The sequence below is a fragment of the Sitophilus oryzae genome, unplaced genomic scaffold (assembly GCF_002938485.1).
Source record: "Sitophilus oryzae breed Bouriz unplaced genomic scaffold, Soryzae_2.0 scaffold_179_pilon_pilon, whole genome shotgun sequence".
Lineage (NCBI taxonomy): Eukaryota > Metazoa > Arthropoda > Insecta > Coleoptera > Curculionidae > Sitophilus > Sitophilus oryzae.
In genome coordinates, this window is record NW_022146501.1 from 9,335,093 (window position 1) to 9,362,477 (window position 27,385).

Here is a 27,385-nt window from a genome sequence, read left to right on the forward strand (position 1 = left end):
TAGAATTTCTTTCTTTTATTTTCAGCAGAGATCAGAAGGTTTCCCCTGCTTTCACCAAGATGGTTCAAAGTCGAAAAGGACGCGTGTTTGCAAAATCCGCAAAAGACGCTGGACTCCAAAATACCAACCCAAAATCCAACACTGGCAACCAGTAAAAACAAAAGACCCAAAATAAAATTTGACATAAAAATTTTATTTAATGCAAACGGATTGAGTGAAACATTTTATTACATCATAATACCCTATAATAATCCCTATACGAACATAATATCCTAATAAAATTATTAATACATTTTCCAATCATATATAAAAACCGTTTAAAAAATCGAAAACCTAATTGTACAAAGATCCACCTGTCAAACTTCAACGACCATTGTCACACGATCAGCTGACAACAATTGAAACGTCAGTCTGTAAATCGTAATATAAACATTATGAAATTTATGGCTTAATACAATTAAGTAATGTAGTCCCTTTTTATTATTTAGATTTCAGATATAACAATCCTAAAGCTAATCTTTTGACCATTTTATTTTTATTTCCATATTTATTATTTCTGTTGAAGATTTAAAACGAGAACGAAACAATGTAATACACACATATTTATTTATCGATTTGACTGGTCTTTGCCTCGTTCCCAAAACAAATCTAAATGAGCTTAAGTTATAGACAAAAGATAATCACATCAAGTCAAGTATTAAGTATGTTCAAGAATCCTCCGAAGAAATATGCCAAGAAAATATCCTAACACAAGCATAAGTCTAAATAAAGAATGAGTAACCACTGTAGAAAGAAAGGTAGGTTTTAAACAGACAAATTGATATCTTATTAATGAGGTTTTATATTACAGTTATCGGAGACAACTCCATCCCAAGAAATTGTTGTGGTGAAGAGACTTAATAGATAAGATATTATTAGAAGTTATATGTACAGTTAAGAATTAAGCTAATTAAACGTTATTATTCAAATTATTCAAGTAAGTTTTAGTTTTATTCCTAAAAATAAGCAAAATAAGTAAAATAAGTTACGGTGAAATTTTAAACCGTAACAACAGGGTGAGTCTAAAATAAGTGCAAATATTTTCAGGGGTAGTATATTTCGACCCCAGGAACACGTCTATGAGGTATTTTTCGTAAAAAAAAAGATATTGAAAATCGTGCATTTTCTTTTAAATTTCCCTGTATATTTTTCGAAAACTTTTTAGAACTGCCTGTTCACCGCAAATTTTCCCAGGGTATAATTTCTTAATCACTGACATTAGCAGAGTTACGGCTTTACTCCATGGTTACGGCACTAAAAGGGAGGCAAATACAGAAAAAATGAGGTGGCTCTCAAAATTTTTTCAGGAAAAATATTTTTTTTAAATTTTCAAACTTAAATAACTCGATTATTTTGGACTTATCTGAAAAATGGTAAGGATAAGATATGTTTCTTTTATCGAGATCTACCAGCCCTGAAAATATTTGCACTTATTTAAGACTCACCCTGTATAGAGTAGGTACGTTAGCAGTACGTCTAAGAATAAGACCATAACTCTAAAGTATATTATACAGGGTGGCACACTTCATTCGCCTCGGTTGATTATACGAAAAGGATATAGAGACAAAATATTTTATGGGTATATGTGTTTAAAATTATTCTGAAATACACAGGGTATTTCAGAACTAACATCCATACCAAAGTGATATTTTTTCTTATGGAACACCCGGTATTTTATTTCATTTTTGGATTCTTGAGCTTAAAAAAGGCATTTATTATAAGGGTTAAATATGTTTGTTATAAGGGTTTAAAATCTTTGGTTTTTAAGATATTTAAATATGCATGCGATTTAAATAAGCAGTTTAAAGGTAGAGAAATATACTTTACTGAAAAATTTTATCGCTTCCTTAAATTTATACATGGGTACCAAAAATTGCTGATCTATTTTAAAATTTATTTTACATAAAAACTTCGTTATATCAAATGCACACCCTGTATTTTTTTAAATAAATCGAAGAAAATGCTTTTTTTTTAATGCTCTTTCAAACTATATTAGGGTTTCCTATACCTATCTAGCTCAGTTCGTGAATAAAAAGCGATTTTTCAACAAAATGGCAATCAGCATGGCTGGTGTCGCCATGGCAATTTTCTAGTGACAGTTAGTAACTATTTTCAAAATCGACGTTAGTTTATGGACATTACTATTTAGATTTATAACAGTTTACTTAAATTTACCCACAACGGTTTAATATGTACCGTATGACGAATAAAAACGGCGTCAGCGATGGCTATGAAATGAAGATCGCTGTCATTTTATATGTAAATTTATATGGGAAATGTTATCGATCGTCATTTCCATATTGTTCAATTGCCACTAATAAAAAAAACCTAAAATAGGGAACAATTAGGACATAACCCCAAAAGTTATGTTTTGACATCAAGTTTGACATTTGAAAAATTATTTTCACATTTTGACACAATCAAATTTCACAGATGACACAATCTGTTTGACAATTTGAAATTGGCGCGCAGAGCTTGCCGACCAATGGTGCCGTTTATCACCTGTGACGTAGTGACCAACCTGCGCAATATCATACCACAGATTAGGAATCCTATAAGTATACAGATAAAAATCTTGTCCCTAATTCGTGGTACGAACATTTTTTTTATGACGATATGCAAACGAATCAAATTTCCTGTGCGCAAAAATAAACTCGCGTAAAATAACAATAAACAGCGTAATAGAGAGATATCGCTAAACCGAATAGCGTGCATGGACGTTAATAAGGCCAGGTTTATTTCCTTTACGTGAGGTGGTATTAACTCTCTTCATTTATAGCATATTTATAGTTATCGGATCGGAAAGAATTCTGATCGCGTTGCGTCCGCTATTTAAACTTAACCTAACTTTGAATTTAAAACTTTGAAATTGTTTTGTTTACTAGGTATTTTAAAACTAAAGGGCTAAAGTGCTTATTTCCAGTGCTTTATTGTTCAACGTCTGCCAATGGGTTTAGGACAATAAGCAACAAATTCTCTTAGAAGGGCTAAGTCGTCATCTGCTGTAAACCTAAGACTCTTTATAGGTTCTTTAGTATTGGTAGAGGTGGAATCTATATTTTGGGCCATATTTACTTAATTAAAACTAATCCCAGCTACTTAAATATTAAACTAAAGCAATAATTCAAAACAATTCAAACATAACCTAAAATAAAAGATCTCGCCGGCCGGCTCCGATTGTCAAATACCCGCACATGCCCATTTAAGCAATTTTTAAACGTTATCAGAGGTTATTTAGAAAGAGCGCCTGGCAGGGTTCGGAAGTAGTTAATTAAGACGTAATTTACCTGATTAACTACGTGTTTTCCGGTTCATTAACTACATGAAAACTACGTTAATAAACTATGTATTGATATTATGAATAATTTTCCTTTGTATCAGGTGTAATAGAGATAATATGACGTAAATATTATATTTAAAGCCATATTTCTTCTGTTTTCTTAAATATATTGTGTGTTTTTAAAGCTTCAACTTATTATAACCTCACCTCAAACCCTTGATATTTGAAAGTTATATACATAGATTACATAAACTACACCCTCTACATCAACTACATTATCATGTAATATAGTTTATGTAGTTTTTAAAAGTAACATGTAGTTTTCCGAACCCTTGCGCTTGGTGTAATTGATCCGCAAATTACGTCAGGTGGTAACGTTATTAGCGGGTGTTGCGTTGACTCGCGCATATCGTAACCACGATAAGGTACGCGTAAATACTGGATGACGCTATTCGGTTTTCCGATATCTCTCTAATAACTGTGCCTGTCAGGCGCTGTGCACAATTTTAGAGGCCGTAAGTGGGCGTGCTCTATGTGCGCAAACTAGTCACCTAACTAGTGCCCGACTCCGAAAATTGGAACCACGAAAAACAATAAAGAAAAAACAAAGATTATAATCTGTATAATCTGTGATCATACCTTGTATTCTTTGTATCATGACGGTTTAATAAGTAAATATGTATTATTTTATCAAGAAAAATAAAGCACCATCTTCTCACGGAACGAATGGATATATTAACTAGTGATTTTATTTTAGAAAAATTGCTTCTTGACCCCAAGGGCTTATGCTTAAAGATATCCAAATAGGAATCTTCCTGATAAGCGTTCCTTTGAAAAACTATACTTGTCCTATTTCGCAGAGTAGTGTGGTTTATAAAAAAACCTATTAGGCAGAACCCTGTCGTTGGAAGTGAAGAAAATTAATTTGCCGTAATTGGCTCGTTCATAGAAAATACATATATCTGTTGTCATTGAAAATCCATATATCTACAAGTCATTGTAAAATAAATCAAAGAACTACTTCTTCATTTTTCTTGATAGAATAATAAATACATATTTAATAAATATTATTTATTAAACTATTGTAGGTAAATTAAATAAAAGTAGACTCACAGAAATTTAAATAAAGTCCATAAACTATTGTTGTATATTTCGACCCCATAAACACGATTATGAGATGAGGATTTTTTTTGACAAATTTTTTGGATTTTTTTTAGTTTATAGTTAAAAAACATAATTTCTTGATAATATGGAAACATAGGTAGTAGATAAAAAATAAATAAAATTACAAGAAAAAAATCCACAAAAGATTGAATTGGTTCTCAAAATTTAAGCAAAAATTTATTTCTTTTGGAAATTTTCAAAGTAGAATAACTCGGTTATTTTGGACTTATTGGAAAAACGGTAAAGAGAAAATATGTTTCTTTTATCGAGATCTACCTAACCCAACCAGCCCCGAAAGTATTTCCACTTATTTAAGACTCACCCTGTATATTTTTCTATTCCAGTTAATATAAACATATCTGTATTAATATTTTACATAACCTTCCTAAGTAATACAATATTTTATGATTCTACTCTAAACCCTATTAACTCGTTGACTTAATAACCCCAAAAACTGTTTTAAAATAAACCTAATAAATCGAGGGGAGATCTTTTTAGCAGCTGCTTTGATCTAGAAACTCAATCCTATCATTACGTGAAAACTCCCATTGCAAACTGAATAGATGCAAATTAAATTTCCTTTTAATAATAGTTTCTTTTTTAATGGCCTCTTTAATTCAAATTAACAGTACAGACGTATTCTTTGCATGAACTCCAACATTTAAAAGCTATTTTTTTCTGTGCGTTATGTTTTTTTTTTTTGCTTTTTAATTAAATTGAAGTTAATTAACTCTATTTTGTGGTGTTTGATGTTAATATTTTAAAGGTGCGTCATGTTATTTTTAGCCTGTTTCTAAATGGAGATTGTGCTTTTTTATTCATTGTCAGTGGGCGACATATAATTCATTAACAGCAATTGATGTTCATATCTATAAGTAGTCATCTATGTATTTTATACGTATTTTGGTAGTTGTTATTTAATAAATGTGCGTTTTTATTAAAGAGCACTATACAGAGTGTTTTTTTAATAAGAAAATGCGCATATTTGAAGTGAAACTTCTTACTAACAGCTATTAAAGTGAAGGATTTGAAGGACATGTTTGAAAAAGTGACTTATAAGGTTGTTTTAATATAAATATTATTTTCAATTTATTTCTGTAATCTGTACACTTTCTGTTTCCTCAATAACCTGCAAATTTTGTGGAATACCAACCAAAATACACACTTTTATACAAATGCCTAATAACGTTAACCCTTAAATTTATATAACAAGAGAAAAAAATTTGAACCTAACCAACAATTTGTCGAATTAATTATTTGTAATGGTGATTATAAAGCAAAGCAAGAATTTCCATTAACATACAAACTGGAGAGAACTGGCATGAGAAAAAACAATCGAGAAACCCCTCCTTATCGAACCTCTACACCCTACAGTCAATCATAATCGTTTGCCAAAAATCAGCTTTAAACGTCAAGCAGTTTAAGCAGAATCATGATTACTCAATGGTCATATTTTATGAAACACCCTGTATATTTTTTTTAAAAATCTTAAGATATGTAAAACAACAAAATAAAATATACGTGTTTAAGAGTTTTTCCGAAAAACTCACCGGTTTTTAAATGAAAAATATTCTAATATTTGAAGGTTGGTTTCACCCCCTTAGAATTCGAATTTCGAAAAATCCCTTCTTATCGAACCTCTACACCCTAAAGTCAATCCGTTTTCCAAAAATCAGCTTTTTACGTCAAGCGCTTTAAGCAGGATCGAGATTAATCAATGACCAGACTTAAAATATATAAAAAAAAACAAAATAAAATATACGTGTTTAAGCGTTTTTTCCGAAACTTGACCATTTTTTAAATAAAAATATTGTAATATTTGAGGGGTGGTTTCACCCCCTTAGAACTGGACTTTCGAAAAATCCCTTCTAATCGAACCTCTACACCCTAGAATCAACCTGTATGTCAAAATTGAGCTTCTTACGTTGAGTGGTTTGTGCAGGATCGTGATTAATCAGTGAGTCAATCACTTAAGGATGTTATACGAGGTATATTAGTATAGATTATTACTACTAAATAGTTGATATCTCCAAATAATTGTGCATAATACTCATAACTTCTGATGTAATATTCATCCTAAAAAAATGTAATAAAACCAGGAAAAAGTACGAAATAGAAAATCAATTAATTTTTATCACAAACGATAAAAATCTATTGTTACAACGTAATTTAAAAGGCCAGCAATAGAATTTAGTGATGTAACGTGGCCTTGCTCGAATGACGAACTAACTATTTTATAAAGAGAAAGAGTAAATGGGTATTTTTAAACAGCCTTAACATTTTCGTTCTTAAAGGTTCGGACTTCTTCAAATAACTGTCAAGTTATTTCGAACTGTTCGCTATGAGAATAATTCTTTTCGGAGTATGGGTCCGTTGTTTTTGTTAGTTACAACGAAAAACAGCACAATTGACCTCATGCATACACTAAACGGGCCACAGATTATACGATTTATCGTACTACAAGTTGTACAACATCAAATCGTTTCGACCGTTGGATCAATGGTTGGATAGTTAGTGGCTTTGTAGTACTACTTGTAGTAAGACAAAGTCGTATCGTACGGAAGTATGGCATGCAGAAAATCTGTAGTACAACGCAGTAGTATATACGATAGATTTGATGGTTTGTGTGCAAAACCCTATGTGTCGCAGACAGATCGTTTACATTTTTCGTTGCACATGGTTAAACAATCTCTTAAAAATGGATACCAACGAGAAGTTTTGGGCGGAATTTATAGAAATTTATCATAATCAACCTTGTTTGTGGGATGTTAAAAAGTATCTTCGTCCATTCGTAAGTAGTTCTTAAAATCGACTGGTTCATTAGCACTTATTTCACGTCAAAGGTTCATATGAGAGTACAGTTGTCGTTTTTGTAACCAATTTTTGCACCATTTTCTTTTTTGGGCTGTTCTTCGTCTTCGTCTAACAAAACTAACAAAATTGCATCTTGAGTCCTTTTTGATAAATTCGATGTCATGTTGACGTTGAACACAATAGAATTCAAAATGACTGGAAAATAAAACTACTACTTGTTGGTGATTAACATCAAATGGTAGTTTTAGTTAGTGAATAAACGCGGATCCGATCTGTCGTTCCAGCGGTTGTATCAACTTGTCGTACGACATGTAGTACGACGAATCGTATTAATGTGTGGCCCGTTGTAGTTTAAGTTTGTGGACAACAGCGCGTCCGATATGTCGTTCAAACGGTCGAATCAAATTTGTGTTGTACAACCTGCAGTACGATAAATCGTATAATGTGTGGGCCGTTTAAGAGAGAAACTAAAGTATATGAACTTCCACTAGCCATAGACTTGAACTCTAATGAAACAAGTATAGACATGACTTATATAGAAACTCTTGCCAATATATACAAAGAAGCTAAAGCAAGAGTAGTGATACATAAAACAACTCCAGAGTTCCCAACTGACAAAGGAGTACGACAGGAAGACTCGATATCCCCAAAGCGGTTTACAGTAAAACTAGAATATATCTTCTTGAACAATCACCCTAGATACTTAAAACAGAGATATCATAAGGAAACTGCAGGTCACACAACGCTCGATGTAACAAAATATACCGGGAATAACAAAGACCGTAAAAAATAGAGTGGATATGACAAAAGACCCAGATAATAGATGTCATTCACAGAATCAAATATCTCAAGTGGCATTTGGCAGGACACCTGACAAGAAGGACGGACAACAAATGGACCACAGAAATTATAGCATATTACCCACGAGGAATTAAGAAACCTAGAAGAACACCAAACCTAAAAGCTTTAAACAGCCATGCCTAGCTTTAAACGATAATAACTTGTTTAATTTACATGGACCCCCTCTATATTTTATGAGAATCAGATGCACAACTTAATTGTCTATCAAATTGTATTATACCATTTTTTATCTATCTCTTCAAGTTTTCGTAGAAAATGCATTTTCTTTGCATATTGTCGATATAGTTCGTTTATTTAATTAAAAAACAAAAAAAACTGTTTAAATATTTATTAAAGGGAACCAACTAATATGATTTCAGTATTCAAACTACATTAATTGATTGTTTGCCTTTTTTAATAATAATTGCTCCAAATACTAAAAAACTGAATTTTGTATGTGTATTAAGCCGGTCCCGACACTACGTGCATTTGGCGAATGTGCGAACATTCGAATTATGTATTGCGTCTTCGGCCACCTTCCCACACGCTACGTTATTTGTAAAAATGCGTCCAATGACAAATATTTCCCGTAGCAGAGCAACGCCGTCGCGCGACGTCTTGATTTTCAGTGCTGTTGCAGTTCAAAATGGACAGTGGAAAAGAGCAGATCGCTGCTAGTTGTGTAATTTTCAGCAGTTTTTTATTATTAGGAAATAGGAAAAAAGAACGTAAAAGAAGAAGATGGTGGATGTTTTTTAATTCGACAACCGAACACTCCATGCTAAACTTTGATTTAATATTATTCCAGGCATCAGCCGCTTTGTTCCTGTTTTTATGATCTGATATCTGTGGATTCCAAATCACTGGTTCACTCTCGAATAATTGCAAAAACTCTAAAGTTAACTCGTTTGTCCATTCCATCAACCCGCCACCAATGCAATACACAAGTGAACTGAGGGGAGCGCGCCGCTAAAACAAAAAAACACGTAAACAAATAGCGTAGCGTCTGGGAGTAATTCCGAAGTTGACTACGCCGCACTACGAGCTCCTTTGATTCGTGCCAGTTTACCGACAACCCCGGGAAAATGACGAAGTACAAATCTTCGTCGAAGGTAACCACCCACACGCTACGCGAAGAAGCTCGAATACCGAATATTCGCCAAATGCACGTAATGTCTGGGACCGGCTTTAGACAGTGTGGTAAAAAGTAACAGCTTAAAAATTGTATTTCATTTTTTTTATGAATGATTATTTATAACAACAGAGACGTTCATTTTCATAACTTACTATTATCTGATTCAAATTCACATTTATTTAGAATAATTTATTCCAAAATTCCAAAACAACAATTAAGTATGTAATTAATTAATATTTGGGCGGAAATAATGGTAATATATTTAATTAATGGTATACTCTTTTAAAAAGATTTAAATAGTTTCGTTTTTGTATACAAATGGGCCAGTAATATTATCGTTTTTAGAACCTGTACATTCTGTACATTTTTTGCTTTAAAAACAATCTAAAATGTCAATATTCCATGGGTATATGATAAATGAGGTCTAAATTATAAGAAAATTTCTACGAAAACTTGAAGGGATAGGTAAAAAAATGGTATAATACAATTTGATAGACAATTAAATAGTGCATCTGATTCTCATAAAATATACAGGGTGTTTCCATTTAAATTAATCAATTTATTGCCGTTTAAAGCTTGAAATTATTTAAAATCATTTTTAGACACTCTGTATGAGGTAGTATTATTCTTATTATTGCAACACAATAACAACTAATCACTAAATAAACTTCAGTAAATATTTAGTATTAAAAACTTTGGAGAAATGAAGCGTTAAAATTTTTACTGCAATTTCACAAAATTGAAAATTTTTAAAAAACGGTAAGGTTTAAGTACGATAAACCTTAATCAAATTTACCTTTATTTTAATCATAGAAACTAAAAATGTAATAATATACAGGGTATTCCAGTTAAAAAAATACAACTTTGATATTTTTTATTTATTTGGGACGCTCTATATCTTGTAAAAATATTTTTAAATTGTAGCTCTAATAGTCCTTCAATGAACCCAGAACTTACAATTTGTAAAAATCTAATCGTTTAGCTACAATACTCTGTGTCGTGTGTGGTGAACAACCCTGTATATGTAGATGTAGTTTTTTACAAAAATCATCACTAACAAAGCTTATAAAATGTTAGATCATGCACAGCTACGAGAAGAAACGGTACCAAAAGTCCCTTAGGGAGATTGAATGTTTGAATTGATGTGAAATTAAGTATTGAATATCATTTAGCTATGTACCTAACTTGTAGTTTATAAGTTAAAATTCAAAATTTAATAGAGTGTTTATCACAAAACAACACTGTGTTTACGTACACATATAACTTCTAAGAATTCCAGTAGAAAATTAAAAAAAAACATGGTTTTCAGTTCCAAAGAAAAACACTTTAGCTGTGTAAATCTCAATAACCCTTCTCTCTTACGTATAGTAATAATGAAAATCTATTCCAGGGAAACACCACTTGATATTTCGCTGTTTATTCGTACGAGAGGGAAAAACCTATCTATGTACGTTTAACTTAACGATTTTCCACTGCGTAATACCCTAAGTACGTTTATATTAAAATAGAAAGATTCATTAATAAACATTGGCGTAATTATTTTGGCGTACCTGGATTTCGTTATATTTTCCCAGTCATAAAAGTTGAATTGTTTACGTTACCTTGGCTTGCCTAAAACTTTACACATATACAGGGTTGTTTATTATATTTTTAAGACGTTAAAAGAACTGTAATTAATATATAATTTACAGTTCTAGAGTATAATAACATACAGCTGTGAAGTGTGGCCAATTAAGAAAACAATAAAACGAATGCTACAACAGGGTTGCCACCTTTTGTATTTAAAAAATCGGGACAGCACAGGTGGTGAAACCTTTTTTTTTAAATGTAAAATTTTATGTGCCCATCGGATTTTGAAACAAAATTTTATGCCTTTTTGCGTTAACTTATAAAAAGCTATTCGATATTTATAAGAAAATTTTGTAAAAATAAAAAATGCAAAATTGAAAACAAAATTAGTAAACAATCAATTAAATCTAAAACAACAAGAACAAAACCTAAACAAAATCAAAAGTTTCAGCTGTATAATCTGTATAATTGCTTTATTAGTTTATTTAATTATTTTTAAATGAACATTTTTTGGTAAAATATAACCTAGAAGCATAACATTCTGCACAACTAGTTAAATTCTGCAGACAACTACTTAAATTTAAATGAATCACTAGGTATATATGTATATCGCTTATTTGATTAAACGTTATCGATAAAAGTGTTATCACATGAAAAAGTCTAAAATAGCAAGTAATAACTTTAAAAGTTTCACTCTATAAAACTGAGAGGTATTAATTTTAGACTACTTTTCCAAGTATAAAAAAGTTAAAAATATATTCCTGCTGATTAATGTATAACTATAAAAATTTTAAATAAACTTGTTTAAATAACTATAAAAATTAAAACAAACTTGTTATATTCTAAATTCGACATGACCTAGAACAACTTAAATAAGCAAATTTGAACTAAAAAAGACATTTATGTGAATAGTAATGACTTTTGAGGATAAAAATAACGCCGATATAAAGTTTGTCCAAAATTTAGTGTAAATTACTTCAAAATTTCTCAAAAATCACACAACCAAACCAAACTCCTTAATACCATACGGTTGCCCTTTTTAGCCAAAATGGTAATAATCTATGAAAATGTTTTTTTTTAATTTTATAAATTAAAATTTAATACCAACACTCTAATAAAATCACTGTTATAAGTTATGATTAAATAATTATACACTGGTAAAGTAAAACATAAATGGCCATAATACTTTACTTTCAACACTGGGTGCGTGTTTGGCTAACCATGTTAGCATCTTCAACATATGATTAAAACGGATCAGTTTTTTTTTAATTTCTAATCATCTGTTGATGATGCTAACATGGTTAGCAAAACGCGCAACCAGTGTTTAATGTAGTGTTTCGGTGTATTGTGTCTTAGTGTTTCTCAAAAATCACCCAACCAAACCAAACCAAACTCCTTAATAACATACGGTTGCCCTTTTAAGCCAAAATGGTAATAATCTATGAAAATGTTTTTTTTTTAATTTTATAAATTAAAATTTAATACCAACACTCTAATAAAATCACTGTTATAATTTATGATTAAATAATTATACACTGGTAAAGTAAAACATAAATCGCCATAATACTTTACTTTCAACACTGGGTGCGTGTTTGGCTAACCATGTTAGCATCTTCAACATATGATTAAAACGGATCAGTTTTAATTTCTAATCTTCTGCTGATGATGCTAACATGGTTAGCAAAACGCGCAACCAGTGTTTAATGTAAAGTGTTTTGGTGTATTGTGTCTTAGTGTTTTATTTTGCTGTTGTAACAATAAATGTTCCAATCGCTAACTTAATTATGCACTATATATTATATATAGTTTGTCTTTAAGTGGACTATTAGTTTTTTATTTCTTAATTTATAAATTATTTTTTAACCATATTTTTTCGATAAATGATTTTTATTACATTTTCAGCTTTGTAAGGATTATAATGAATATTAAAATAACAATATTATAAATGTTGCAAAAAATATACTTTACTTACATTATTGCGTGATGAAATATTAAAAATGAATATATTTATTACATGTACTAACTAAAGAGTTCGTGATTTTTTCGAGGCTTGAAAATATAATTTCACCCTTAACATTTGAAAACAAAAATGTGAAATTCATGTTAGCAACTTAAATCAATGCCACAACCGCAATGACGTCAACAGTTTGACAGTATACAACCCTGTGATACAACCCTCAACATGATGTATTTTCTTTTTAAATAATACCGTCTTTTTCGTTCGGAATTTTAGATACAAGCACTAATACTATTAAAATAACAAAACAAAACTGAAACAAAAAAAATATCTGTAATTTTCTACAACTAAGAAATTGTGTTTGGTAAAAAATATGTATGGTAAAAAATACAGGGTCGCTTTTATGTATGGAAACAGTCGATTATTAGGTAAAATATAGGAGGTACAGCAAAAAGTTGAATACAAAAATTATAGGATTTTTAAATATCTATTAGCAAGTAAGAAATTTAAGTATACAGGGTCGTTCATAAAGTCGTGGCACATCAAAGTTTCATTTTTTTAAATAGAAATCAATTTTTCTGTCTATACCTGTCTATATACCCTGCAGTTCGCAGATGATCTAGTTCTTATGGCCAACGATAAAGATGATTTGAAGTACATGACAAGGAAACTACAAGAGGAATATCAACGATGGGGTTTGGAAATAAATACAGGAAAAACTAAATATCTACCTATTGGTGCAGAACTATCTAGCGTACATCTAGAAAATGAAGGGATAGAAGCCTGCAATGACTACACCTATCTAGGAGTGATATTTGATACAACAGCTAAAGATGACAAAGAAATTAAAAAACGAATATCACAAGCTAGAAGAACAATTGGCTGTCTGAATGGAGTATTTTGGAGTAATGAAATAGGGAAGAAACGGAAGATCAATATATACGAGACCCTGGTAAAGAGCAGTCTACTTTATGGTGCAGAGACTTGGCGAATAACGGAAGCCAACCGAAAAAAAAACTGGAAGCGGTAGAAATGGATGCCTATAGAAGAACCTTAGGAATTTCCCGAAGAGATACGGCCGTATTCATAGTCGATCGCCAGCCGCCCGCTGGCGCTGGCGGGAGCATTCCCGAAATTCTTCGTTCTTATTTCAGAGTCGAGCGCTCTCCGAGTAACGCGTGCGCACATCCGTCATATAGAGTAACCGCTCTCTCGCCGGCGGGCGGTTGAATAAGCATTTTTTTCCGTTTCATAGTCGATCTCCAGGCGAAGAATACTTGCGCAGTTTAAACCCCATCCGGTGATTTTCGGCCGGAGACTGGAGCATGTCCTTACCATCTCCGGGCGGCCCGCCAGTGTAGTCTGGTTTATTTCTCTAGTTGAAAGAATCACCAAACAAACTGAATTAATTGTGGATATTTATAATATTGTGACGATTAACGAGAACGATGACATTCATATTTTTGAGGCCATTATTCATCACATTTGAGGCATATGAATTCCGTCCGTCTATTTGACCATTTAAATGTTTTATCGGTTTGTTTTTGTTATGTTTATGATTTTTTATTTTTCCTATTGTTTTTACGTTTATTACATTAATTCTCTTTGTAATTTATACAAACTGGAAAAAATATACCAAATTCACAAAACATCAGTCATCTACACAAAACAAAAATAGAGCCAATTTAAAAATATAAATTACTTCTACTCTGGTCATATTTCCACTTAAAATAATTTTAAAATCCTTAACACAGCACTAATAGGTTAAGGTTAAGGTCTATAAAAATTTATAAACGTAATAAAAACGGATCCATAAAAATTTCAAATAACCGAACAGACCTATGGAATAATGTCCCATTATGTAAATTATTAACTTAATATCCTTTTTATTATGACCTAAAAATATACCTAGCCAAAAAAATATGTATATAAAAAATTGTAAATCTTTTTACTATAAGACATGTTCATTGTTGTTAAAACCCTCCACCCGAAGTGAAATTTTGTCGGCGACGCGCCGTCATTTTCGCCAGCCAGCGGTGCGCTGGCGGCCGACTATGAAAGAGCTTTTTTCTCTCCTGATATCGAAGCGCTCGCCGGAGAAATCTTCGGCGAGCGCTTCTTTTCGGCGGGCGGCTGGCGCTCCACTATGAATACGGCCGATAGAGTCCGAAACGAAGAAATCCAACAGAGGATAGGAATAGAGGGATCTTTGGCAACCGACATCGAACGCCAACAACTTATGTGGTACGGACATGTCCAGAGGATGGATGACACACGACTTCCAAAACAAATTATGCAATGGATCGAAGAAAACGTGGAAGACCTAAGAAGACTTGGAAGGAGGGTGTCACAAGAACAATGAGTGCCAGAAGTCTAAGCGAGGGACAATGGAACGATCGGAAGACGTGGAAGTTAGGCATCGGACAACGTCGCAAGAGGTTCTAAACTGATATATATCGACGAAAGGAAGTGCAAATATGTGTCTCGAACGTTGGCAAAGCTTTGCTTTAGCCGAGCGTCAAATTTTGTTACTCTCCATATCTCCATCTATAAAAACCATTATGTTTTAAAAGGCGAACGAATAGCGGAGCAAAAGAAAAACAAGCTAATCCCTTAAAAAGATAAAGATTAAGAGGAAGGGATAGAAAGGATACCTGAAACATTTTATATTTTTGCTCTAAGTGCGCCAGAAGAAAAGAAAAAATACGAACGCAAATGATAGGCCTCGCGAATGCTTCTAAAATTGCCAACTTTTCGCCTGATGAGGTTTTTTCAGATTAAGAAAATTGGAAAGCTTGCATCTTTTCATGCTAGTAGCAGGGTTGGGTACCGACGCGTAGAAAATTGATTTTCTACGTGTATGTAGAAAAGTGCGTAGAAAATGTAGAATATTAAGTAGAAAATCTATAAAAACAGGTACAAAATTAATTTTGTATATTTAAAACTGTTTTTTTCACTTTAGGAGTTTCTTCCTTTCTACATGCGCTATCTCTATTCTGTGACGGTACTAACTCCCTGAAGATAAGAAACTGATCGATCTGAAGACTAATATTTTTTCTATTTAATCTGAAGACTGTACAGAATAGTCTTTATTATATATATATATATATATATATATATATATATATATATATATATATATATATATATATATATATATATATATATATATATATATATATATTGTTTTTACTCTTCTTTTCGTTCTTTACTCTACTTTTATATTGTTTGGCTTTAGGTCGTTGGGGTTGCAAAGATGTTTCTAGATTTTGTTCATTATTTTTTTATTTTATGACGACGTTTCGACAGTATATGTCTTTTTCAAGCCTCTTTAAGTACATAAAAACAGTCAGTTAAAATCAATAAGATAAAATGTCAAACCAAAAGGTCTTACCTAGAACGTAGATTCTTACAGAGTTAAAATTTGTTAAAACTGGACAACACAATAACACATATTAACTATTGTTTTAATTGTTTTTGGACATCACACTTTGCTATAGATCACGCACGTATTTCTTTGCAACCCCAACGACCTAAAGCCAAGAGTAAAAACAAAAAATATATAGTATACAGGTCAAAGAAACGAAACAAAAAAAAAATATATATATACCCCCTGTATATCATACCTCATTTTATACATCTATAAATGCTAACTTGAGAACTAACGTCAAATATTATTACGTATCACAGTTTCGCAGAAAAATATAAGCTATTTTAAAAACTTTCACCCAATTTTACCATATTTTCAAAAACCTGAACCCAACACTATCTATTTATGGTTTTGGAATGAATCTAAATAAGACGAATATGTAAAAAGTTGACATATGATATGTAATTCTATTCAGAGTGTCATTTTCTATCGAATAAAGTAAAAAATACTGAGGATGTTATTTAAAAATGAAAAATTGTAGTCATTTCCGGTGAAACAGGAAGTGACCGAAACCAATTGAATACATCAATCAATCTTAATTTATGACATATACCAACATACCAAATCTCGTTTTTTTTTAACTAAAAAAAATAAAAATTTATAAGAGTGAGCCACTTTTGAAGTGCACCCGGTATATTATCATTATTAACTTTTGAATGGCTTGGTATTAAGTTTCAAATAAATAAACTAGTTTTATAATAAAAAGGTATTTTTTATAACTAATGAAAGCTTCATATCCCGAATAACCGTAATAACAATAAAGTTCTGCACAGTCACGAAGGAACACCTTCTCTGTACAAAAAATCTACATAAGTGTGGGTTAAACAAAGATAAAAACTATTTAACAAGAAACCAACTGTCTAAAACACTTAAAACAGCGTTATGAAATGCAATTATACGTTGTTGGGAAAGGCTAAACTCATACAGCAGATATACCGGCTAGTAACAACAGTATGGTAGAACAGGACAGCACGCTTTCGACAGGCTGAAAAATGATAACAAGCTAGAAAAGGACGGCGAAGTTTCAATTGTTTGAATAACGTAGTAGTTGTTGGCGTTGTCGTTGTTGCCTTGTGCAAGATTTTCATATATGCGTTCCGATTACCCACTGACACATTTTTCAGTTTTTAAGTTCAAGTATACAAGATTGCGACAAGATTCGTGCTCATAAAATATGAAGATGCTGCTTAAAGTTTTGTATTCATTTAATCTATTGGTTAAAGTTCTAAAATCAATTATAATTAGGGTTTCCATAATAGAAGTTATTGAAAATTCCGTATCAGTGAACAATGAAATCCTGACAGGGAAAATAAAACCGTCTATAATTTAAAGGAAAAATTATAGACGGATGAAAAAGAGTTAACTACACTCTTTCCTTTGATAGCTGTATTAATATTTGTCCTGCATATACGTTACAAATGACATCAGAATTGGATAATCCTTCTTTAATAGAAGCGAAAACTTCGAGCATTTCATTAGTTACTGGATGCTTTCGTTTTGGCATTACTAAATGCTTAATTTTATCGGTAAAACTAAATATTGCACGTTATACAGGGTGGTCCGAACTGTATTCCGGAAATTTCGGCAGCATATTCTGTAAATAAAAATAAGTAAAAAAGTTTGTATAAATGTATGTCCTAAAATGATTAGTTTCGGAGTTACAGGGTGTAGAAGTTTCATTTTTATTCCGATATTTTCCAAATAATTTCTGAAGTAACGTCAATATTTGGATGAAAATTGGTGTCCGGAAGTTTTTTGACATGAGAAATTTGATTTTCATGTTAATATGACTCCTACTTGTAGAGGGCGCCACCTACATATGTTTTAACTGGTTTAAGGAGTAATAACTTTTAGTCCGTACCTGTATAAAACTACTGAGTAAAAAAATATACATTTACGACATTTTTTACGTAAAAAAGGTCTCTTGGGAAAAATCGCTAAAAGTAATGATTCTTAAGATATTTGGAAACAAATTATCAATACCTGTCATCGTTGACATAAATTAAACATTGACTAAATAGTTATTAGGCTTAAATCATAAATTTGAAATATTCAACCGAAACTGTTTTATCATCATTTCTTCGCAGAAAAAATTATGATTAATTTAAAAAAATAAAAATTTCCCGAATTTATTATTACAGTCAAATAACTAACGTGTTTATTTTTTGTCAATAATGACGTGTGTATTGACTATTTCCATTCTAAATATCTTGAGTACGGTTACTCGCAGCGATTTTTACCAAGAGGCATTTTTTACAAAGTCACGGAAATGTACTTTTATACAGGTACGGACGAAAAGTTATTACTCTTCAAAACAGTTAAAACATATGTAGGAGGCGCCCCCTATAAATGGGAGTCATATTGACATCAAAATCAAATTTTTCATGTCAAAAAACTCCCAAACACCAATTTTCATCCAAATATTGACGTTACTTCAGAAATTATTTAGAAAAAATCAAAAAAAAAATGAAATTTCTAACACCCCGTATTTCCGAAACTGAGCATTTTAGGACATACATTTATAGGAACTTTTTTACTTATTTTTATCTGCAGAATATGCTGCCAAAGTTTCCGGAATACAGTTCGGACCACCCTGTATATGGATACTTCCGAACCAATTTATCCGTTAGATATAAAATTAGCATGAGGTAAAGCCTGTTCATGATGACATAGAAAAAATGATAGAAAATACAATTTACTTGTGAGTTAAAATGATAGGCACAACTGTCACTCTCATGGATCGATAGACAGGTCACAAAACATCCCCCTTTAGAACTTCATCTGTCTTGTTAGGAAATCAAAGTAAATAAAGCGCCTCTCGTGTTTGTTCGCATACTAAAAATTTCAATAAATGCCTGTATAAATTTTTAATATATTTTTTAAATTTACATTTTTTAAATTGTAAAGTAATAAATTACATTTAAATGGAATATATTACACAACAATTAGATATGTCAATTACAGGCTTGTTTTCTAACATTTTTTAAATAAAACGAATTATAGAATTTCAATATATTATGTAGACATATTTGTCGTATAGCTATAAAAAAGTAAAATATAAAATGGACAAACGCTTACTTACATTGCAATAAAACTCCCACTTTTAGTTTTTTTAAACTGCCACTTTTAGTAATTTCACAAACAAAAATATCCAACAACGCTAAAATCACTGAAACCTCCGCTGTTGACAACGAAAACTGAAAAATATAACAGCAATTTTTGTTTTAAACCTGCATATCAAAATTACGCTGTACCATTATGTTTTTGTTTTTGAAATAATATAAAATATAATAGAATTGTCTAATTACTAATTATAACTCGTGAATTTTAATATTTTAACTATCTCTCTCTGACAATTTTGCAATAACTATCTTTTTGTTATCAGGACGACATTTTAAACGGCAACTGACATATATGTCATAATATTTTAATTTTAAATATGTATGTAATATAATTTAAATTAATATAATGCAACTTTATACTAAGAAAACATTTATACATTCACAAAATACAAGAAGATCTAATAATACAGTTTCAAAATAATGAAAATTGAATCAAAATTAAAAAAAGTTAAGTGCGACCCCTTGACCCCAATAAACTAGTTGAAGCCTGGCGCATCCGCCACGATATTAGGAAAAAAATACTTTTCATATTTTGTTTAATTAGATGAAAATCAAAAAATCCGGCGACGACAGTTGTTAGAAGAGCCAATTAGCTATCTTTTAGTAAAAAAAGCAATTTTCTAGAGCAAGTCGTTACTTCAGTAGAGACGACACAGATAAATATTACCATTTTATATATGTTATATATGTAGATTTATATGGGAAATGTCATCGATCGTAATTTCCCAGCCAACAGGACGCTTTTTTTTTCAATCAAACGTTACTTCCGAACAATGGCGATTTAGCAGATATGTGACAACGTAACCATTAAAATATTCAACAAAGTCATTTTTACGGTTAGATTTCCCGGACATTATGGACATGTCCGGTCCGTGTAAATCCGGATATATGAAAACCTTATTTACACCAAAAAAGAACTATACAAATAAAAATACAAGAGTAAACATTTTCAGGATATTAATTAATCATATAATAAATATACGAAGGTTTTTAATCAATACTGAAGTACAGCGGTCAAAAAAAAACAAGAATTATTATAATTCTGATCTTGTAGCGCCAACGTTTCCGTATATTTTGGCGCCAGCCAAACAAGCGACATTTTGCGAAACACCGAACCGCCGAAGCGAGGCAACACCGCATCGCCTTTCACCGTTCCTTGTGGTGCTGGATCGTCGTCAGGGTTGTCTAAACTCATAGAATGGTACTGTTTCTAAAACAACTACGTACGTTTATAAAAACAAAATATATTGTATCTAGCATATTGATCTCTATAAATCAGGCATGCTAACTTAGTACATCGTACTCTATTAGAATGTCCCGAGGAAGGTTGGACCAATTATATCTAAGATTCCACTGAGCAGTGAACGAAGCGATCAGGCGACGCGCTAGAATAAATCTGATAAATAATGACAGCAAGAGTAAAAGTAAAGTAAATATTTCAGTTAACGTCTCCTTTTTGCTGCCAGGGCTAATCTGGACGGGGCCTACTTTGTTTACGCGGAATCCGAACCGCGGTCCTCGGCCATATCATGGTCAATGGCCTACCGACTTGGCAAGTGTCTAAATCGACTCTTACTCACGAGATATCCGATCTCATCCGGCCTCGAACCGGCGTGAATGAGCAGTGTGTGTCAATAGATTTTACACTTTTGCCTTTATTGCACAACAACACGATACCGAGTTTCGAACCGGTCACCCGTCCATCCACTAGTATCGCCTTCCGTCGCTTAACTTCGGTGTTCTAATGGGAACCGGTGTTTCGACGTAGCTGGGCCGTTGCCCGAGAGCAAGAGTGAAAATGAACATTATGTGTGTACCCCAGGCTAATACTAACTATAACTATACTGTATGATCCAAAAAAACCGGCGCATTGTTGGCATGGAAATAACGATTAATGACATACTGATTTTTCAACAAAGTGTCACAATATAACATGACCAGATATGTTGTTTTGCGACGCTTGACGTTTAAAGTCATAGACTACTTGTCGAAGAAAATCAAGAAAAACACAGGCTTTAAAACTAAATCTTAAATAACTTAAAAACGATTGATTTTTTTAACGCAGTGGTGTTTACAGTACGTCTATCCGTTCTGTAGCTACGGGGCATCCGTAAGGTGGGAAAAGATATTCTCTGTTACCGTTTAATCGGTTTCTCGTAAAAAAAAAATTAGACGACGCGTCCCATCAATAAAAATTCGACAAATTTGCAAATAGCCAATGAAATGAGTGGGCGGAGTATTTTTAGGTGACATACTCGTCAAGTCCATGTGGACTCTCTGCCGCTTCTATACAGGGTGTCCCAGAAATACGTGCAAGTATTTTAACTGATAGTATGGTTCAACCCCAGTAACACGCCTATGAGGTTTTTTTCACGAAAAAAAAATTTATTAGTTATTTTGGACTTATTTGAAAAACGATAAAGAGAAAATATGTTTCTTTTATAGAAATCTACCACCCCTTAATATACTTGCACTTATTTCTGCGACACCCTGTATAGGTAGCGATTTATAGAATATATTGCTGATTATTTAAATATTTTTGTCTATATTTTTTTCATAGACACAGATCCAGTAGACGTAGGTAGTTTACAAAAAATACCTTTTTTATTTTGTAGATTTTCACCCAGTAGCGGAAAAAACGGAATTGAAATATCGCAAACGTTTTTTCACATCAAATTAACTTTAAAAATTCGTATTAGTACATTTCGTATAGTACAATACGTCTGGAGTACATTGTACAACCCTGTTTATAGTACAAAAAAACATCCAATCAGGAACAACCTTGTCGTCGCTATGGCGCCGGTTCGCATCTGATTGGAACCTACTTTGCGCGCCGATTTTTTTTTTATTAATGTAATTTTTAATTAAAAAATCCATCGATGGACTTCGGGACCCAGTTTAAATTGGTTCCGAAGCTTTAATTGATCAATTATTATTAAATTCGATTAGGCGGTTTCAAGAATTAATTGACGGTTCTGCTGTTCAATATGATTGAGATTATATATTTTTTAACGTTAAAATTCCTTCAAAATAAAACACACCAAAACACTTTACTTTTTTTTCCAACACTGGACACGCGCTTCGCTAACCATGTTAGCATCATCAGCAAGTGATTAGAACTAGTCAAGAGTTTGCGTAAGAAAGATTGTTTCTAATACTTAAAAGCAGAAAAGGGAAAAAGGTAGTTATATTAGAAAAAAAAGAATATTACGATAAATTTAAAATTTAATCGAGAACGGTGGCTAAATGGTTAAATTAGATGATGATCTCAAAACAGAAAAAATACCACTCGGCAAGGGCGTGAGACAATGATATATCATCTCTCCCAAGTTATTTAGACTGGCACTGGAAAATGTCTTCAAGAAATTAGGATGGGACAATAGAGGTCTAAACATCGATGGGGTACACCTTAGCCATCTTAGGTTCACAGACGATATTGTCTTGCTGAGCACCGACATTCAAGAACTGAACACCATGCTAAAGGAGCTAAATGACCAATCCCAGAAAATTGGCCTTAAAATGAACTTAAAGAAGACCAAGATAATGAGCAACAATATCCATAACATTACCGTTGACAACGTTATTATTGAAAACGTAGACCATTAGGTATATATATTTAGGTCATAAAATCAAGCTGGGTAAGGAGAACCAAAATACGGAGATCAAACGCAGGATCCATTTGGCTTGGGTAGCATTTGGAAATAGGAGCGATATTTTCAAGGATAAAGAGGTGCCCATCAACCTAAAGAAAAAGGCTTACGATAGCTGCATTCTACCAATGCTTACTTATGGCTTAGAGATTATGGCAATTACCCGAAAAACAGCGAAACAACTACGAGTAGCACAAAGAGCCATGGAAAGAATCATGTTGGGAGTCACCATTAGGGAAAAAATACGGAACACCCACATACGTCAAAAAACAAAATTAATAGATGTTGTTAAAAGAGTGGCAAGTCTGAAGTGGCAATGGATAGGACATGTAGCAAGACAGAATCCAGACCGACGGCCCCAAAAAGTCATCCTATGGAGACCTAGGGGAACAACAAGAAGTGTGGGCCGACCAAAAAAGAGATGGGTCGATGACGTCAGGGCAGTGGCGGGAAGACAATGGATAAGATTGGCTAGAGATCGCGAAGCATGGAAAAATCTAGAAGAGGCCTATATCCAACACTGGATGGAACCAGGCTGAGAATGAATCGAGAATGAGAATCCCGTAAAAATGTATCCTTTGTCAAAGATGGCAGTGGATGTTAAAATATTTTAAAACGATTGATTATTGATCTTCCTTTAAAAAGAAAACTGCAGATATATCAGCTGATGCTAACATGGTTGACAAAACACGCGTCCTGTGTTAAAAAAAGTAAAGTGTTTTGTTTCGCTGTTCTAACACCAAAGATTCCACAACCCCCAACAATAATCTTAAATTTTCACCTTAAAGTAAATCCTAATAAAAAAACTTGACTGTGTTAAACATTCCGCTACTTATCCTAAAATTTTTGTGAAACTTATTGCTTTATAACTTTCTTATTTCTTCATCCCATTTTCATGAATTTTCTAACAGTTTGTAGATCCATTTATTGCAATTCCTTGTAGTCTAAATAAAGATGTTGTTTTTTGTATTAATTTCAAAACAACCTGTGGGAAAATTGAGGATCATTTTGTTTACAATTTGTTTGAATCGTACCATGATTTTATTTCTTGTACGAGCTTCAAATTTTTAGATAAAACGTTTTTACAACGATTTTCTATTTCAACTGACTAAAAATTTAAACTACCCTTTTAACAAACGCTCAATTGCAATATAGATAATTCAGGATATTTTTTTACAGAAGATAGAGTTTATATAGGGCATAGCTGAATTATTATATAGGTTAATAAAAAAAGAGGAATACCACTTTCTTGGCTATTTGCATTGAAAGTTGTTGAAAATCCTTTAATAAAGACTATTTATTTTGATAGTGAAGTTTTATTGAATATAATTTTGTTTGTCTATAAAAACTGAATGCTTACTGATATTAAAGTTGAACTGTAACTATAAACAAAAAAAATGATATGACCGTTACAAATTACACATATACTGACCAATTACAAATATTAAAACAGTATGTTGGTTTAAACTTAAAAATAAAATAATAACCGACTGAATATAAATCTGGAATCTTGGCAGACGCATTAGAAATTTAAATCTAGCATTGCAGTTAACATCAAATCTATCATTCGTTTTTTATTATAAACAATTTGATAGATTAAAACAGATGGATATTAATGACATTTGCGGGCACCTGGTTTGAATTTCCCGCCACATCATGAAAATACAAGAAACGGAAATATAATTAATGTAGCAAAACAAATAGAAAAATTATTAAATCATTATCTTCGAAATTACTTCATTTTTCATTCAGTATTAATCATGAAAAATGGAATTTTTAATTTGTGGATTTTCCAATTTTTCTGTTTGATTTTATAACATCAGCTAAAATAATCTAAGTAAACTTTGAACATTTTAAATGGATCAAATTTTTGATTTAATATCCTATAATCAAATGCTGAAAGTTTTGTTACCAGTTCAATCCTGAATTTTAATTAAAAAAATAAATCCTAAAATTCCGACATTCTTCATTCAATCGTTACTGGAATGCCTAATATAATACTTCGAGGTTGGCATAGAAATAATGTCTAACTAAAATTATTGACAATTACGGTTACTGTCAAAAACTGGTTAAAGTTCTGGTCACAGTCTATCAATAACCAGCCTGCCGACTTTTTACAAATATTTGCATGGAACTCTGCATACATACCTAGATATTCGATTATCTCATGTTTTGGTTTATACAGGGTGAGAGTCTTAAATAAGTGCAAATATTTTACGCAGGTTTTGTATATAAAAAAAATGAAAATTTGGAATATTTTGAAAAAAAATTTGGAATTTTTTTAATTTTTAGTCAAAAAGCATAATAGATATCTTTATAATATGGCAACATAGGTAGTAGATTAAATTTACAAGAAACAAAACCCAGAACAGATCCAGTGGTTCTCAAAATTTAAGCAAATTTTTTTTGTATTTTCAAAGTAAAATATTTTGGTTATTTAGGACTTATTTGAAAAACGGTAAAAAGATGTTTCCTTTATCGAGATCTACCAGTCTTGAAAATATTTGCACTTATTTAAGACTCACCCTGTATAACCAGTCGGATTCTGAGCTACATTTTCTGCTCCATTTATAACAAAACAGTTTATACCAAAATTAATATGTATTTCTATACACTAATTCAGTTACTACTTACCAAGGTGAGACAAATCTGATACATCGGAATCTGTAAATAAAAAAATGTAAATAGAATTAAATAAGTAAACAAATTAATTGGTTAGAATTTGTAATTTTTGTTTTGACGTGCGTTCCTTGTAAATAACAATAAAATAAAAACATTTTTTTTTCAATTTTCAAGCTCTCTTTTGTCCTTGAAATATGTGTAATAAAAAAGCCAAAATATTGTTAGGAAATGATAATAACAAGACTTTTTTAAAACTGGTATCTTAGAAAACTAAAGGGGATTAACATGCAGAACGAGTGATAAAAAGCAGCTCACAATAGAACGCAATGGAGAAGAATTGTAAACTCAGTTAACAGCGACAACCAAAAAAGTAAAGAGGCAACCAAGCAATGAGATTTTTAAATGTCCGGAGTGCGGAAGAGAGATAACACTTTTCAACACTGATAAAAAAGATAGACTTGAACTAAAGTCGTCATCGTTCTTGAAAAACAAAAATTAGTGGCAAGAGAATTTATTTTAGCGTAAAAGAAAATATTTTGCCTGAAGAAAAACTCTCTTAACTCAAGAAAACTGGTTCTCTTCTTCTCGAAAATTTCTCTTGAATCCATTTTCATTCAACCAAGTGCAAGTTACTTTGTTTTAAGATAATAAGAAAAATACGCTAGGAAGTACTTCATTCAAGAAACATGGCCATTTTTCCAATAGCTAAATACTCTTTTGATGAAAAATAATAACGACACGCAAAGACGATGACGAAGTACGGTATACAATCAGTCGGCAGTCCGATCAGTCGTATACGTCGCATTTCATAGGTCGCACATCATAGTACGCACGCGTTTTGTTGCTTGGAATTTAGCATAATTTGCTTTTTAAACGCATATCGAATAACAAATTAGTGATCGTTATTAACATGCATTTGTCATTTTATATGTTATGGACAAATTTTAGGATATATGGATTATTTAAAGGAGTTTCTCAAAAAATGGAAATTAGGCCATTTATTTGCTATACATATTTGAAGGTAAGAGACATTTACATAATGAACCTGTTTAGATAATGCATGCGTGACTATAGATAGAATAAGAATATAGGTATCAATTTTTTATGCAAATAATTAAAAAAATTTTAGAATTTCAAGTCGTCGTATTAAAAAACTCAAAATGTGACCAAAGCTTATAATTTTAATAATTTATTTGCTTTACTTTGATTAATCCTGATGTAACATTTTTTTGTAATTTGTAGAGTGATGAACCACCCCAAGGAGTGAAGAAGCAGAAATAACTACTATCGAGAAAAATAATATCACTTTACTTACTACTCTGTAGTAAGTAAAGACCAGGAAAACCTAAATTTATCAGAAAATAATATACCTCGTAATATGCCTGTATATGATGTATAGACTTCTCTTAGATCAAAATAAATTTTAGTTGAGTCAATATTATTCGCTATTGGTTTAAGAAAAGTGTCTCTTTAATCAAGAAATGTCCCTTTTCAATCAAGAATTTTTGCATGAATCAAAGGGACTATTGTTCTTGTAGCAAGAACTTCTTTGCATATTCATTTTGGGTCAAGAGTGAAATGCTTTGGACAGATAGATTATTCTATTCCCTAAAGTAATTTTTTAAAGCTTATGAAAACATAGTTAATGCTTTGGGCAAAGAAACGTCGTTCTTGGCCCAATTGAAAAGCGCCAATCTTTTGAGTCAAAGTCATATTCATTTCGACTGAGAGATCCTTTTTTTCAGTGAAGAAATGTACCAGCC

The 27,385-nt window shown here is 31.8% G+C and overlaps 1 protein-coding gene across 4 annotated transcripts in view; it reads right to left on the reverse strand.

The window, feature by feature from the left end:
- LOC115882868 overlaps positions 1–27,385 on the reverse strand; it is a 451,933-nt gene that overhangs the window by 188,842 nt on the left and 235,706 nt on the right. For all 4 annotated transcript variants that reach the window (XM_030901116.1, XM_030901118.1, XM_030901117.1 and 1 more), the window contains one exon: positions 25,635–25,664. In XM_030901116.1, the coding sequence (XP_030756976.1) occupies positions 25,635–25,664 (30 nt within the window). The remainder of the gene's footprint in view (positions 1–25,634; positions 25,665–27,385) is intronic.